We start from the raw sequence: 14,723 nt of genomic DNA on the forward strand, positions 1-14,723 counted from the left end.
ATAAATGTATTATATAAATATAAAACATAAATACAATAAGGAAAGCAGAAACATACATATGTGTATGTATGTATACATATATATATGCATATACATATACAGTCATAGAATCATAGAATAGTTTGGGTTTGAAGGCACTGCAAAGCCCATCCAGTCCCTCCGCTGCCATGGGCAGGGACATCCCACAGACCAGGCTGCTCCAAGCCCCATCCAACCTGGCCTTGGACACCTCCAGGGATGGTGCAGCCAGAGCTTCCCCGGGCAACCTGTGCCAGGGCCTCACCACCCTCATTGGGAAGAAATTCCTCCTTATATCCAGTTTCAACCTCCCCTCTCCAGTTTATCGCCACTGCTCCCAGTCCCATCATTCCATGCCTCCACAGCTTCCTCGAACTTTGACGTTAAACACGTGGAAAGCGGGAATTCCCCATGACAGCCCCTCTCTCCACTTGCAGCCAGGAGGCAACCGGCCTGGCTCGCTGCGCCCCCCGGGACGCCCCGACGCCTTCGAGGCCCTTGAAGGCCGCGGTCCCGCGTGGGAAAGCGTCAGCGCAAACCACGCCCCTTGTCGCTCAAGCCACGCCCCTGCAGAGTAACCCACGCCCCCTCGGAAAGCTCCGTCCGTCTCCCAAGCCCCTCCCCTGCGGCGCGAAGCCACGCCCCCTCCGTGCAAGAGGCGCCCCTCGCCCCTCTAAGCCCCTCCCCTATGGGCTAGGCCACGCCCCCTCGTGACGCCATCATCGCGCGCCCCTGGCGGCGGGGCGAGCGGCGGCGGTGGTGGCGGCGATGGCGGCCGCCTCGGTGTGGAAGGGGCTGGTGGGGCTCGGCCTCTTCGCCCTGGCCCATGCTGCCTTCTCGGCGGCGCAGCGTGAGTGAGGGGGGTGGGGGCAGCGCCTGAGCCGGGGCTGCGAGGCGGGGCGACCCGGCGGGCCCCGACACACCGAGCGCCGGGTGGGGGCCGCGCCGGGCCGCGTCGCCACTTTCCTCCCCTTCCTCCCCGTCCCCGCGTTTCCCCCGATCCCCGCGTGCCGTATTCCCGCATCGCTCCCCGGGTCCCCTGTTCCCGCGTCCTCCTATCCCCGCACCCCCCGCGGTCCCGCATTCCCCCTCAGCGCGGGGCCAGGCACGCCGGGATGGTGGAGCCCCAAGCCAGGCCGGCAGCATGTTGCAGTGTTTGATCCATGCATGTGTTCCTGTTTTGCAGATCGTTCCTACATGAGACTGACAGAGAAGGAAGATGAAACATTGCCGATAGATGTAAGTTCAAGTGTTTATAAAGTTTGAAGGGTGTGGTGCCATAGGGGGGTCTCAGGTGGTGTGTTTTGTGCGATAAGCAAGATTAAAGTCATTTTTAAATTGTGCTGCTTTCTTCCGAGCTCCCTCTGTCTGAAAGGTCCATGTGTTCTATCTCAGCCTCCTGTGTTGTGTTACATTCTTTAGAGAGAGCAAACTCCACATCCAGAACTTCTTCTCCTTTAGAGCTAGCCTGAAGCTTCTTGTCCAGGAATTCCCTGATTGTAGCTCAGAGAGCTTTTGCATTCATCTCCTCCTTTGCAGCATAAACATCCTCCTCCCTCTGGCTCTTGTTGGCTGACATCTGTTTATTTTGCGTGGCTGCGTGCCCATTTGAGCCAGCACAAGCTGCTTCGGGAAGGGGGATTCTTTCTTTGTTTCATTTGCTTGTTTTTTTTAATTCCACTTGTGTTATTATCTGCTCCATTTTTGCTTAATCAGAAAAGTAAGGAGGTCAAATACCGGTGACAACCAGGCTTGGCGTTTGGGCCGAGCAGCAGCTGCCACTGCTGCACAGCGTGTGTTGGCAGCCGGCTTGTTTCTCAGAGAGAATATTCAATCCTTCAGTGAACAAGGACATGGTGTTTTGTTCTAAGGATCTTGCTGGGGAGCTGTGTGAATCAATTCAGTTCATGCAACGCAGAGCGATGTCAGGCACCTGAAGCTCTTCTTGGCTCTGCCACTGTTTTGCCATGCTAAGCAGGCAGGGTATTTAATCTTCCCGTGCCTCAGTTTCCCTGCTGTTGAACTGCCCACCTCTGTCAAGCGCTTACAGGATGAAAGCACAAGAGGTGCTGTTTGAAAGATGATATTTTTTGGTAAATATTCTGAATATTAAGTAGTGTGTGTGTTGCATTGTGCTTCCCTCTGTTACAGATAGTTCTTCAGACACTGTTAGCCTTTGCAGTTACCTGCTATGGGATCGTACATATCGCAGGAGAATTTAGAGACATGGATGCCACTTCAGAACTAAAAAATAAGTATGTTTTATTTCTCCTTTTCATAAACACCCATATCTGCTGCTTGCTCTACAAACTAAGTACAGGGAAAGAGCTCGCTCTTTAGCTCACATTCTTCCTAAACAGGAAGAATGTTGTATACAGGGAATAACACTGAGAGGAGCAGTCACACCTGGGAAAGCCAATAGCATGTAGAATTCCAGAGAGGGTTAGATAACTGCAACATGTTAAATAAATCAAATACATTTCTTCTGTTTCCTCATTCAAAATTCTGCTGTGCAGAGTTGTTAGAGGAGTGAAATGTCTGCCTGGGAAGTAAGAGCTGAGCAGTCACAAGCTGCTGTCATTAGATGGTCTCACAGCCTGCGGGGCGGTGTGCCTGGCTCACCCTCTGTTTGTCTTTACTTCTTTACAAGACTTATTTGAATCTTGCAGTGAAATATTCACAGCAGAATGTCGGATATCTGAAAGATTTTAAGGAAACAAGGGATCTTAAGTCGAGGTTCTTAAAAGGATATGAAGTTGTATGGGCAGGCGCAGCCTCTCTGGCCATTCCCCCAAACAAGGGAGGTATGGAAAATCGGCACAATTGTGTCTCTTAGTGTTTACTTAAAACCCTTCTGTCAGGTACTGAAAGGGATAGAAAGCTGACAGTAGACAGCGTCAAGGTAAGGTAACAAGGTAAACAAGTGACAACTCAGTCGGGGCTGGCACATTTGGCACGGGTGCGTACAGCATTCCACAGGCCTGTCCCTAAGCTCAAAGAAGGAAAGTGAAGTTTATCCACAGGACGGTCAACCTCTCTATTAAGCAGTCACTATTTTTCATGTTTGATTTTGTATTTCCTCTGTGGTTTGGTTTAGGAGACTTGTAAAGTGAGCAGGAGGTTTGGATTCAAAACTTGTATTTCTGTGTCTATAAACGCTAGTGTACGTGCACCCTAGAATGACTCTTCGAAAGCCCCTGTTCTAAAACAGTATTAATGTTGCCTTTTATATTTATTTTGAAGGACGTTTGACACATTAAGGAACCATCCATCTTTTTATGTATTTAATCATCGTGGTAGAGTATTGTTCCAGTCCCCAGACACAGTGAATTCTTCTTCAAACCAAGATGCTTTGTCATCCAGCTCGTCACTGAAATTTCGAAAACTTGAACCTCTGCGCCGCTAAGACTTTTACAGATGATAATAATAATCCAGGACACTGGGATGTAATATTGAAGTCGGGGATGTAAACACTTTTTTAATTTCTGGAGCAGTATTTATATTGATCTTCCAGACTTTATAAAGTATATATATATAAACTAAGGACCTTCTTTGTACACTGTTAATGAAAATGACTGAATGGTGAATTGGCAATGCAGTGTAAATTATTCTACAGTTATGCTGTGAAACACGTCTTCAAATTTTCATATGTTAAACCAAGTTGCAGCTGACTTCAGTTAAAACAAAAAGTAAGCTAGTTTTTACTGCAGTTAATGTTCTTTGACAAGGGGGAATGTACGAGTGCTATTTGTTTTCTCAGTTTGCTTGCACTACAGTTTATGGAACTCCTTCAGAGATACTGTGTGCGCTGCATCACTTAACAGCAGAGAAAGGGGCAGCGTCTCCTGTTCCTAGAATGCCTAGGAGACCTGCGTGGTGTAGGCACGGGAAGCAAAAAGGTTGCTTTCATTTGATGTATTTCTTTTTACAGTGCTGAAAAATAATTGTGTGAAGGTTTTTTTTTCTTTCCTGGATTTCCATAATCACGTTATTTCCTTGTTGCCCTCCTTCATTTAAGTGTAGACTGTCCTGTGTTGCCCCAGGTGGCCTGGGATGTGGCTCTCTGTTCGGTGCCTGCCGCAGGAGGCAGCTCACCTCCGATCACATAGATCATGTACCACGCGCAGTGCGTTTACCCACCGTATTTGTGTTCTCTTTGGTTGTGAGTATGGGAATGTCCATCAGACGGCTGAATGCTGTGTTTGTACCGCAGAATGGCACCGGATACCAGTTCCCGAGTCGCCTTCTATGGGAAGTATTTCAGTATCAATGAGAAATAGCCATTCGGTTGGTGGTCTGGGGGTGGGCTCCAGCAGCTCTGTTTGCCGGCACTGGTACGGAACAGGTCATCAACCAGTCTGGGTACAACCGCCCCGTTTTCTGCCAACAGAGCCTTCCAGTTTGATTTCTTTTTTTCCGAGCTGAGCCCTTCACTGGTTCAACAATACTGTCTTGATTTCATGGGTTAGGACAGGTGATGCTGTTCTTAACTCTTACTGACGTCTGAGCTCTGATCTCTCCTTAGGGGCTGGATCAATGCCTAAATTTCTCTTCGTCTGGCTTTTCACCTACCTGAGGCAGCAAAGGGAGGGTGGTTCGAGATACTGATGGGGTCAACCAGAATCTTGCCTAGTCTGAGGGTGTCTTACTGCTGCTGTGGAAACTCAGCCTTTTGTCCTAGCATCTGTTGTTTTTTTTTTTAACTGTTAACAGTCAAAAGCTTAGCAAAAATACTGTGTAAACTGAAGCCTCTTTTTCTAGCTCAGCCCGTCCTATGGAGTGGGTGCCCCAGTGCTAGAGCAATATCCATAGCTGCTGCTCTACAATCACTCTCGAGCATCTGGGTTTGGTTAGAAAGGGTTACTCTGCCAGCTGAAAGCCTCTGAGCTGCCGGATTACATCCTGAAGCGTCCTGGTGCCCCCCTGCCTGGTGACACAAATTGACTCCTGCCACAGGCCTCCAAACCAGTGAAGTCTCAGGTCGGCTCTCTTGCTGACAGTGCTTTCCCTGGGGAGGAGGGCTGCTGCGTGGAAGGAAGGGCCAAACACCGGCCAGGTGACCTTGCGAGGCACGGAGGAAAGGCACAATTGGCAGAGGGAGGGAGAAACGAGGCAGAAGGTCGGTAACCACTGTACCACTGACACTGCAGCTGTGGTTGGCAGTCGGCCATGTGCAGAGGGTCTCTTAGAGCAGGGCTGCTCACCCTTCGTGTCTAAGAAGCCCCATTTGTGCTACTGTAAGGTTACATGGACCTGCCTGAGGCGAAGGTGCTGCCGTGGGACAGGGTGAGCGGAGAACATAGTCTGCACCTCGGAGCAGGGCCTGCCAGGAACACCCTGTTGGCTGCATCAGGCCTCTTCCCGTGAGAAGTAGCCTTACTCTTCAGCAGCAATGGTATATCACAAAGCTGTACAAATTATTTTTCTTATTGATCTCGCAATGTCCAATAAAAATTGATATCCTTGAAGTGTTTGGGAGTTTGTTTATTTCTGACCATCTGCTGCAGCAAATCCCCCATGACTATTTAAAAGTGACTGCCTTGCATTGACGAGAAGCGATTGCCTCGGTTATGGCAGCCATGCGAGATAAGATCAGTAAGGGGAGTAGAATAGCTGTGCTACAAGTAGCTAGGCAAAATATTTAGGAGGGGAATGTTACCAGCCTGGGAATCTGCCTGCCTTTGAGGTTCCCAGTAGAGGCATCCGGCAGAGCTGACGTTTTGTCTTCCATTTAGCCACAGTACAGGCTTTTCTGCCATGCGCTCACGCCCTGCCAGCTCTCCTGTGACTGTCACGGGGGAGATGCTGCGCCTGCTCCCAGGGCTGGAGACAGTGAAAATCCTGGACTTGAGCAAGATCACTTTTCACTCCCTGTTCTGCTTTTCTGTTGGGGGAGGTTGAAGAGTTAGCAAAGAACTGAAGGAGGTTGCTTAAGGACAGCGTGCACGGGGATTGCACCAGAGCACGCAGCGGACTCACCCTTTGCTTGCCATGCTGCTGCAGCTGCCCCCGGCCAGCGCAGGGCAGGAGGGTGACAGAACAGGCACCAGCTCCCACAGCTACCTTGGCCTTGCCTTGCAATGTGCAGTTCTTCACAGGTGAGCTTCCTTTCTCCAAAAGAACAGAAGTTGTGCCCATAGCTTCTTGGATTAGACTGAAGAGGAAGAGCTTCCCACTTTGCCCTGTGTGCATTTATTGCTGTTGCACTTGACTCGCTGCAGCTACAGGACAGGATGTTTCTACTGGATTAAATACTAAAAAAAATGTGCTGATAATTTGCATTCGTCACTGGAGTAGCAGGTCTAATCCGCATTAATTTCGCTGGGTTTTTTCTACTGTTCCAGTGAGAGCTCAGTGGGAAATTTTTGTTTGTTTAAAGCTAAGGAGGGCAGGAGCCGCTCAGACCCTCACAAGGTGAGGGGACAGGGAGCACAGTTTGTGTCAGAGCTTCTCTGTCACTGACCTTTCTGTATTGGAGGCTTGGTGGAAGCGCAGCTGGCAGAAATCCCGATTCCTAGAAAGTTCAGTGAGGGCTGACCCGTAGCACTGCTTGTGAAAATAACTCCTGGTCATGCATGCCTGACAGTTGCAGAGGAGCTTTGTGCTTTCCATCCACACGTCAGCAGAGCCAAAGCTGTTGCTGCAGTGCAGGAGAGCAAGGGGCAGCTGCCAGACCCATCAGTGCTGCTCAGAAAGGGTGAGGCTGGTGTGCCCTTTCCCCGCTGCTGCCAAGCACTGGATAAAGGCTTTCTCAGGAAAGCTGGTGGCTAATGGCCCCTTCCCAGAGTGCCCGAGCACCAACACAGTACCGTCCCTGGAGACAAAATGGAATGGAAATTACTTTCTTCTCTAAAATGATTTTTGGCTTCCTTATCACTCACTCCCCTTCGGTTCGGGTTCCCTCGCCCTTCACTGTGCTGCAGCAGAGCTGCCCTTCTCCACCTCCAACACCCGCAGTGAGGACATCAGCCACAGGGCCATCCTCCAGCTGGGTACAGCCTCCCCCCCATCAACAGCGGCATCTTTTCAGCTCCTTTTTGGGAGTCACCTGCACCAGAAGGCAGCCAGTTCCCACCAGATGGTTCAGGAAGGCTGAGGCTTAGCCCACGGCGCAGCCCCCGAGCTCCCTGGGGTACCCCAACCCCCTGTCCCAGCGGTGCCTGCGCCGAGCTGGAGCGCTGCCTGCACAAGGGCAAGGGCGAAGAAAGGCAATTCTGAATGTTAAACAAGCAGAAAAAAAACTTTGGAATCAGCTTTCCGCAGCCGGCGCCAATAGCAAAGGCAGAACACTGCTTTGATTTGGCCTTGAGGTTCACCTTGAAGCCGTAGTCACCTGCGGGAGAACCATAAACCCGGAATTCCGGCAGGTAAAGCCTTTTAATCAGTCCCAACGTTGGTCTCCGTGATACAATGTCATTTCAAAACACTTTGAACTGCAACAAAAGCTACATCCTTAAAATGGCAGCTACTTAATTTTCCTGTCCTGCTAACTTAATCTTTTTTCCAGCCAAGAAAGGCAAATGGGAGTTCACGAGGCAGCCGGGAGCTGGCAGCGCGAGCAGGAACACGAGCCCCAGGGCTCTCTGGCAGGGGCCCAGGCCGCGCGGTGGCACCGCTCGCCAGGCCATGGTCAAAGGAAGGGGGAGAGAGAAAGAGAAAAACAAAACGTAAAAAGGTGACATTTGGATTATCAAACCAATGGTTCGCCCTGTGTTGGTGGTCCTGGGGAGCCCCAGACCCAGTGTAACCCCTGCTGCCTGCGCCCTCCCTGCCTGCACTGTGCTGGCTTGGACCAGCTTCCCGGGACCCGCATGCTGTGGGATTAAAAAAAAGGCTGAGGATTAAAAAAAAGGCAATAAAAAATTCCCCCTCCTCCCCAAGGTATTTCTGCTGTGTGTTTTAGTGCAGTTCAGGGCCAGCCTCGCAAGGGCAGTGCTGACGCCGGCCGAGCCGCAGGCTGTCCCAGCATCCCCTGTCTCTGCTGCAGCACGGGATGCAGGAAGAGCACCTGGTGCGCACAGCAAAGTCTGGAGCAGTGATACGCTCCCCAGTCCTGGATGTAGAAGTGCAAACACAAGACGCTTGCATCAAAAAGCAGTTCTGGAGGAGACAGCTTGGTTCCAAAGAGCAGCTCTCTTCCTCACGTCCTCACAAAGCTGTCTCTCCCCAGGCCATCTCCTCCAAGGCACCACCTCCCCGCCACAAAGCAAAGCACATGGAGAGAAGGAGCCAAACAATCCCCTCTCCTCCAAGACCACAACGCTGCTGCAGGTTTGCAGCCTCCCACCACGCACAGCGCTCTGCTCAGGGACCGTGGGGACAGCAGCACCGTTTACACGTCAAAGGTACCACCGCCTCTTTGAAGCAGAAGCCGGTGGCTACTTCAAACCCTGTTTGAATGCAGCAGCTTCAGATCACAAACGAAAAGCCACAGAAGAGCAAAACTTGTGTTCATCATCCTTCCATGGAGAAATGGAAAGTGGTTAATAAACCCAGGCCTTACTGCAAGCATAGCCACGCTGCTGCCCTGGGTTGGCCAAGGCTGGCAGGAAAGGACAACCTCCAAAATGGACAGGCTGAGCTGTCACCCAGGGCGGCGCAATGTGACCAGAGCTTGGGGAGGTCTGTAAGGCTCTCTCCTCTCTGCCTTTGCTTCTTGCGCTCAAGCGGTAAATGCAGAGCTTGCAAAGGCCAGAAACGTGACCCAACTGCGTTCTGGGTGGCAGCGCACTGGGATGCTCGGCAGAGATCAGGTACCGTGCAGGTTAAGACAGGAGCACCAGAGAAAAGAGGTGAGTCACGGCATGGCAGATGCAGCTCCATAAATAGCAGTGCAGACACCCATCAGCACAGCCCCCCGACACCCCACTCGCCAAGCACCAACTCCCCAAAGACACTGTCTTGGTGCAGGTTTCCACCCGAGATGCTCATCTGAATATCCGTGCCTGAGGATGAAGAGAGCAAGGCTTTCCTTGGCATTTTCAACCTCTTACTGGTTTCCTATCGTAACAAGGGCAGTCCTTTCCCTTTTCTTGCTTTCACAACCCCATCTCACCTCAACAGAGCAGGCCACCGAGTCCAGGGGTGCAAGGCAGACCCTGGGAAGGAGAGCCCTCTCTGCTTACGCCTACAGGAATGTGGAATTTGGCCACCTGGAACCAGACAAAAAAGAGCTCTCAGCTGCCCCCCAAGGTCAGAGCCTCTTCGGGGTCCTGCTGTGTGCGCTTCTGGAAGGAGCCATCACCCAACCTATTATCCAGCAAGTTTCCCACCACAGCACAGACCGTGACTCACTAGCGAGTGCCTTTCCCCAGGGGAATTCACCGTCAGTTCCCAGGAGTTGGTCTCACCCCATTTCACCCCCTGCCAGCTGCAGGGGTAGCCACAGCAGCAACTCGGTGAGCATCCCTGCCCACACGCCTTGCCGGCGTGCCGAGCCCTGGCACGCCCTGCCTGCATCCGGCTGCCGGCAAGCCAAACGCTGCAGCACTGCAAACACCACGCATTCCTATTCCTAATACTCCCACGGGAGGACTTGCTGAACATGATGCCCTTAAAACAGACTCTTCCAGAGCTCATCAGTCCCTCACCATCTCCTTTTCCACTAACAATCATTTTGGATAGCAGCTTCTATGCTCCGTCTGCTCCTCGTGTGCAGAGGGAGGGCCCTAAATCCAGGGATGCCAACAGAATTTAAATATACACTTTTCCCCAGCCGAGAAAGAGGCGCTGGAGCAGCTCAGGTCAGAAGCCAGAGCCTGACTTTAAAGAGCAGGCAGCACCATGAGTGCCTACAGGCTTGGCCAACTTCCCTACAGCCCTCCTACCTCCGTCTTTCCAAGCTCCCACTTTTTTTTTTTCCGGCTCCAGAGGAACATTTCCAGCAAAAGGCACCCACTTTGGCCACCCCTGCATGGAAGCTGGCTGCGGGGAGCCTGTCCCATCCCTACCCCTCGCTCTCATCATGCCAGACCCAGGCTGGCAGGGCGCAGCAGCCAGCGTGCTGGTTTGTGGTGGGATTTTCAACGCCAGGGAAATAGTTCAGTGTGAGAGACCAAATTAGGGCATAGATTTTATAATCATCTTTGCTAGTGACACACCACACGACCTTGGGCAAGTCCCTCCATCCATCTTTAAAGACTCTCTCAGAGGAGTACCACAAGACTTTTAATTAGCAGCCCTAAAAGTACTTGAGATAGTTTGTCTCTCTTCCAAAATAACCAACTGCAGATGAATTGGAACAACCTTATTTTCGAATTCTGCGAGCGCCTGGGAGCCGGGCTGCTCGCAGATCAGTCACTTCAACAACATAATCAAAGTTAAATGTGCCAGCTGTGCATGAAGGATTTTAAAACGCTGCACGGACTGGAAAATAGCTCGAAGAACCAATGTTGTTTTTCCATGGCCGGGATGTCACTGTCGAGCAGCTGCATTATAATCATCTGCAATCAGCAAAATGCCTTTTTTTTTTTTTAATCACTTTTCAGTCCTGGGGAAGAGGGCTTTCTGTCCTACTTAAAAAAAGCATCCTTGAATCCCGAGGCATCCACTGCCAGGAGATCAGGCAGCTACTACCGCAGCACAGAGTGATCAAAACACCTCCACTGTCTACGACCAAATCCCAATGACGTAGACAGCTTCCTAAGCTCAGAGGTTGCACCCAGACAGTAAGTGCTCACATTACCACCGCCACCTCATGAAACAGCATGTGCATCTCCTCAAATCCAACAGAAAGCCAGCTCCAGGTGCCAATAGGCAGCTGCCTATCCTCACCTATCCCAGACCTGGGATGGCTCCAGGGAAAACCTGAGTGCAGCCCAGCATCCTTCTCTGCAAGGGCCACCTCTGCACAAGCAGATGGGTCACAGCTGCAGGATGAAGCAAGAGGGGACGTCTCCCAGCTCCATCGTTTACAAAAGGCTGAATCTCTCTTTGATCCATTCTACATATTAAACACTTACAAATAAAACGTAACAGTAAAATACACACATACTTTGGACAAGAAACAGGCTGACCACACAAATAAAGCTTTGTTCTTCTAACTACCACGGGAAGAAACCTCTCTGCCCATTTCACTGCCCCGCGAGGTTCTAAGTATTTTACAAATGGGGCCACACAAACAGCTTTGTCCCTCTACCAGCTGCTCGGCAGTGGCAAGCAGAGCACTGGGATACAGCAAACTGCCAGAGGTACCCAATATTTTAAGGGGCGTTATGCAAGACTGCTTGCATTAGAGGAGTGACAGTGAGTGAACTGACAGCAAGCACATACACATGCCAAGGATCCGGCTACTTCCACTGCTGCTGGAGCTGCTCCAGGAGTAGGAAATAGCCATGAAATTCCCATTGCTGATGTGGAGATGAAACTTTCCAAAGCTCTCAAAAACCCCCAGATCTCCAGAAAAGATCTGATTGGGGGTTTCCATTCCACTGCTTTTCCCAAGCCAAACTATTCTTTTGGACTTCACCATCAATCACTCAACAACCTCAGTCCAAGCCCAAAATGTTATGCAATGCAGCACTTCCAAGAGCTTCCCAACTCATGGCAAAGGGTGATTTTGTTTTCTTTACATGGTATCAGCATTCACCGTTCCTGGCAAACCCATGTGGCTGCCGACTCAGGGATGGCACACACGGTTATGTTCCTCCAGTGCATAAGAAAATACCCTCTGGTGAGTTCAGCACAAGGCTGTACCAACAGTTTAACTCCTTCCTGGGCAGGTTCTTCTAACTCTGAACAACTTGCTGCTGAAGTGACCTGCACTCTCAGCCCTGAGGACCATCACCAACTTTTAAAAGGAAGGTTCTTAAGTTGAACAGCTGAAGCTGAACCAGCTCCTGCAGGATGCAAGCAGCGGCTGCTTTTCCTGCCAACTCTACCCCCAGCCTCCTCCCACGCTCCTTGCTTGATGGACAGCAGGGTTCCCACAAAACTGCCACGCTGTTTTAGCCATTACTAAAAGACAGTCGAAAACACGGTCAACGCAGAATGACAGAAGAAAAACACCACTGCTAAAACCAAGCCAAGCCCACTTGCAAGAAGGAAACAACATGCCATGTTGCAGCTGAACCAGAATGGAGAAAAGGCAACAGGTCCAGCCTTTTTGGTCCAGTCTTCCCTCCCCGAAATGATAGCCTAAATAAAGCAGCCAAAAACTGATCACAAGATTCAGATTTACAAGTGTAGCTTAACAATTTCTGCAGGCCACAAGATTTTTGATATATCTCAAGGCATTATTCTTCTCCAGTTTCCTCCTTTTTCACTTTAAACAGATTTCAGCTTGCTTTTGCAGACCTGAAAGCAGCAGCTCCTTTTAAATCCAGTGATTAACATCCTTCCTTCTGATCTCTGCCAAACCTCGTTTCTGCTAGATTTAAAGAGTCTTTGGCCTTGTTTCCAGCCTCACCAGGTTGCACATTCTGCAGGACAAGCGCTCCGGAATCCATTTCTAAATGTGTGATGTTGCCATGTTGCTTGTACGAAACACTCTAGTTTGGAGCTTTTTAAGTTTTTTTAATAGGCAGCTTGTTGGCCAGTGCATTTCCACTTGGATTTTTCTATCAGAAGTTTCTTGGTAGATATTAAAAGGACAGGAAAAAAGGAAATGAATTCAATACCGTACGTTGGTGCCATCTCAGCCAGACAGTTTAGAGGCATAACCTGGAGAAAATTACCAGAAGAAACTATAAAAAAAAATAGGGTTGGCTTTTTTGGTGGTTTCCTGTACAGGGAGTTACACAACTGCTTGACCATTGCAAAGTCAGGGATAGCACAGAAACAGCTCTGCAGCTTTTATTTTGGAAGATGCTGGTTAAGCACGGACAAGAACACACTTGCCCCGCACAAACACACTGTGCACACAAGCTGGGAACAGCAGCACCTAACAGAGCTCTGCCACCAGCAACAGGACTGGGAGCTGCACAGCTAGGGGCTCAGGGTAGGGAAGAGGAAAACTCCTCGGTGCTTATAATGGAAAAATAAAGATAAGCACTACTTGTGAATGCCTACTTAGGAGAAGGAAGAACCACAATACACACAGGTATTTGAACTCCAGAGTACCATGTGGCCATTCTACCCATGTCAGAAAGATAAGCACTTAATTTCTTAATTCAGGTTGTTAAACAACACTCTGCTCCTTATAGGAAACACGGCCAGCCACGAGTTTTTTCCCCACTTCCTAACATTCCAGTTTAACTGCACTGCACTATTTCAACCTTAGATAAGAGCTCAAAAATGCAAAGTCTGAACAAGGCACATACAACTTTCCAGATTCCTTCTTGTGTCCGTATGCATTTGTGGAGCCGTGCTGTCTCCCGAGCCCAAGCTGAAGAATACTCCTGTTGTGCAGAGGCTCATCTGTTGCATGGGCAGAACCTGCTCTCAGTAGCATTGCTGCTTCTGGGGTCATGGTCTCCTCCTAGGAAAGACAACGCTTGGTACTAGCGTAACTTCTCCCGGCTCCACACCAAAGTGAACCACACCAGTCAAAGCGAAGGCTGTGTTTGTTCAGTGATTGTTCCACCCGCATCCAGTATGGCCATTTGTCTTACGACGAGTCACCTCCACTAAGATTCTCCTTAACACGGGCACGGAGCATTTGCTATTTCCTAAGTAAGCATTGTTCATCTTCTACTCCATTTGAGACGCAGGGCTGTGTGCTCTCTTAAGTCTATCATTCGCTCCTTTTTCTTCATCTCTTCACTGGCACAATCAGAGGACAGTTCATCCTCCTTACTTCTTGTGAAGACTCACGTCCAGGTCACTGTAAGGTTTCTTGCCCTCTAATACCTTGATCCAAATTCAATTTATTAGGATAAAATAATGGTGAGGTAAAGGAAAGTTCTCACTGCTTGGACTCGAATGGACCATTTTGTTGGTTCTGTGCATTTTCTGAATGGCAAGTGAATGAAAGTCACCTGCTTCCTGTAGCTCATTTGACAGCCAACTGCATCACATTAAAAGGGCAGGTTTACATACTAACAAGGTCACTAGTTAAAAACTCAACCCCTGCTCAGACACATTATGATCAAGTGAGCGCCTCTGCAAACAGGAAGGACAATTAAAGAACCATTAACTAGTCAGAAGAGAGCTGCCTCCTCTTAGCACCTGCTGCTTCAAAAATAGCGTATTACAAGCAACTCAACACATGCAACCAGGCCATTTTAAAACAAGATATGCACAGTGTATCTGACCTCCTGTAAATAAATTCCCTTCAAAAAGTCCAACATCGGGCATGGGAGGTCTATCACGGTGACATACAGCTTCCACGTAACAATGCCAAGAGAGTGAATCCCCCCTTTGTATCATTCCAAGGTATTCCTGTGGTTTTTTAGAAATGTTCTACTGAATAGATGAATAAAAGGCACTTCTAAGAGCAGAATTAAGATACATTTATAGTAACATCTTCCCCCACGTCTCTCTATTCATACAACACTGTGACAGAGATTTGCTGCTGCTGCTGCATTTTATTTCCTTCTTGAATTTTACTGGTGTAATTCCAATGGTCAAACTGCGTCTTCTAGAGACAAGAGCACTGCTTCTCAGCGGATAGAAAAGACGTCTCACAGGCTGGCTAGTACTATAAATACCAGTAGAAGCAGAGAAGTACAGGCTCACCAGCTAAAATCTGCTTCCCTGCCTCTCATGCACTGGCTAGTCAACCGGAATCGCTAGAGTATCTGCAGTACAAGGTAAAAAGCTAGTTA

The 14,723-nt window shown here is 49.5% G+C and overlaps 1 protein-coding gene across 1 annotated transcript; it reads left to right on the forward strand.

Annotated features, from left to right (window-relative positions):
* Positions 1–723: 723 nt before the first annotated feature.
* MMGT1 (membrane magnesium transporter 1) lies at positions 724–5,479 on the forward strand. The gene is made up of 4 exons (XM_054076010.1): positions 724–868; positions 1,205–1,257; positions 2,170–2,273; positions 3,262–5,479. The coding sequence occupies exons 1-4, from the start codon at positions 787–789 to the stop codon at positions 3,422–3,424; spliced, it is 402 nt and encodes a 133-aa protein (XP_053931985.1). The 5' UTR covers positions 724–786; the 3' UTR covers positions 3,425–5,479.
* The last annotated feature ends 9,244 nt before the right edge of the window (positions 5,480–14,723 follow it).

This window comes from Cuculus canorus, chromosome 10, assembly GCF_017976375.1.
Source record: "Cuculus canorus isolate bCucCan1 chromosome 10, bCucCan1.pri, whole genome shotgun sequence".
NCBI classification, from domain to species: domain Eukaryota; kingdom Metazoa; phylum Chordata; class Aves; order Cuculiformes; family Cuculidae; genus Cuculus; species Cuculus canorus.

Coding starts and splice junctions, on each gene's coding strand:
- MMGT1 (XM_054076010.1), top strand. CDS start 787: ATGGCGGCCGCCTCGGTGTGGAAGGGGCTGGTGGGGCTCGGCCTCTTC. Junction 869..1,204: donor TGCCTTCTCGGCGGCGCAGC/GTGAGTGAGGGG, acceptor CCTGTTTTGCAG/ATCGTTCCTACATGAGACTG. Junction 2,274..3,261: donor ACTTCAGAACTAAAAAATAA/GTATGTTTTATT, acceptor TTTATTTTGAAG/GACGTTTGACACATTAAGGA.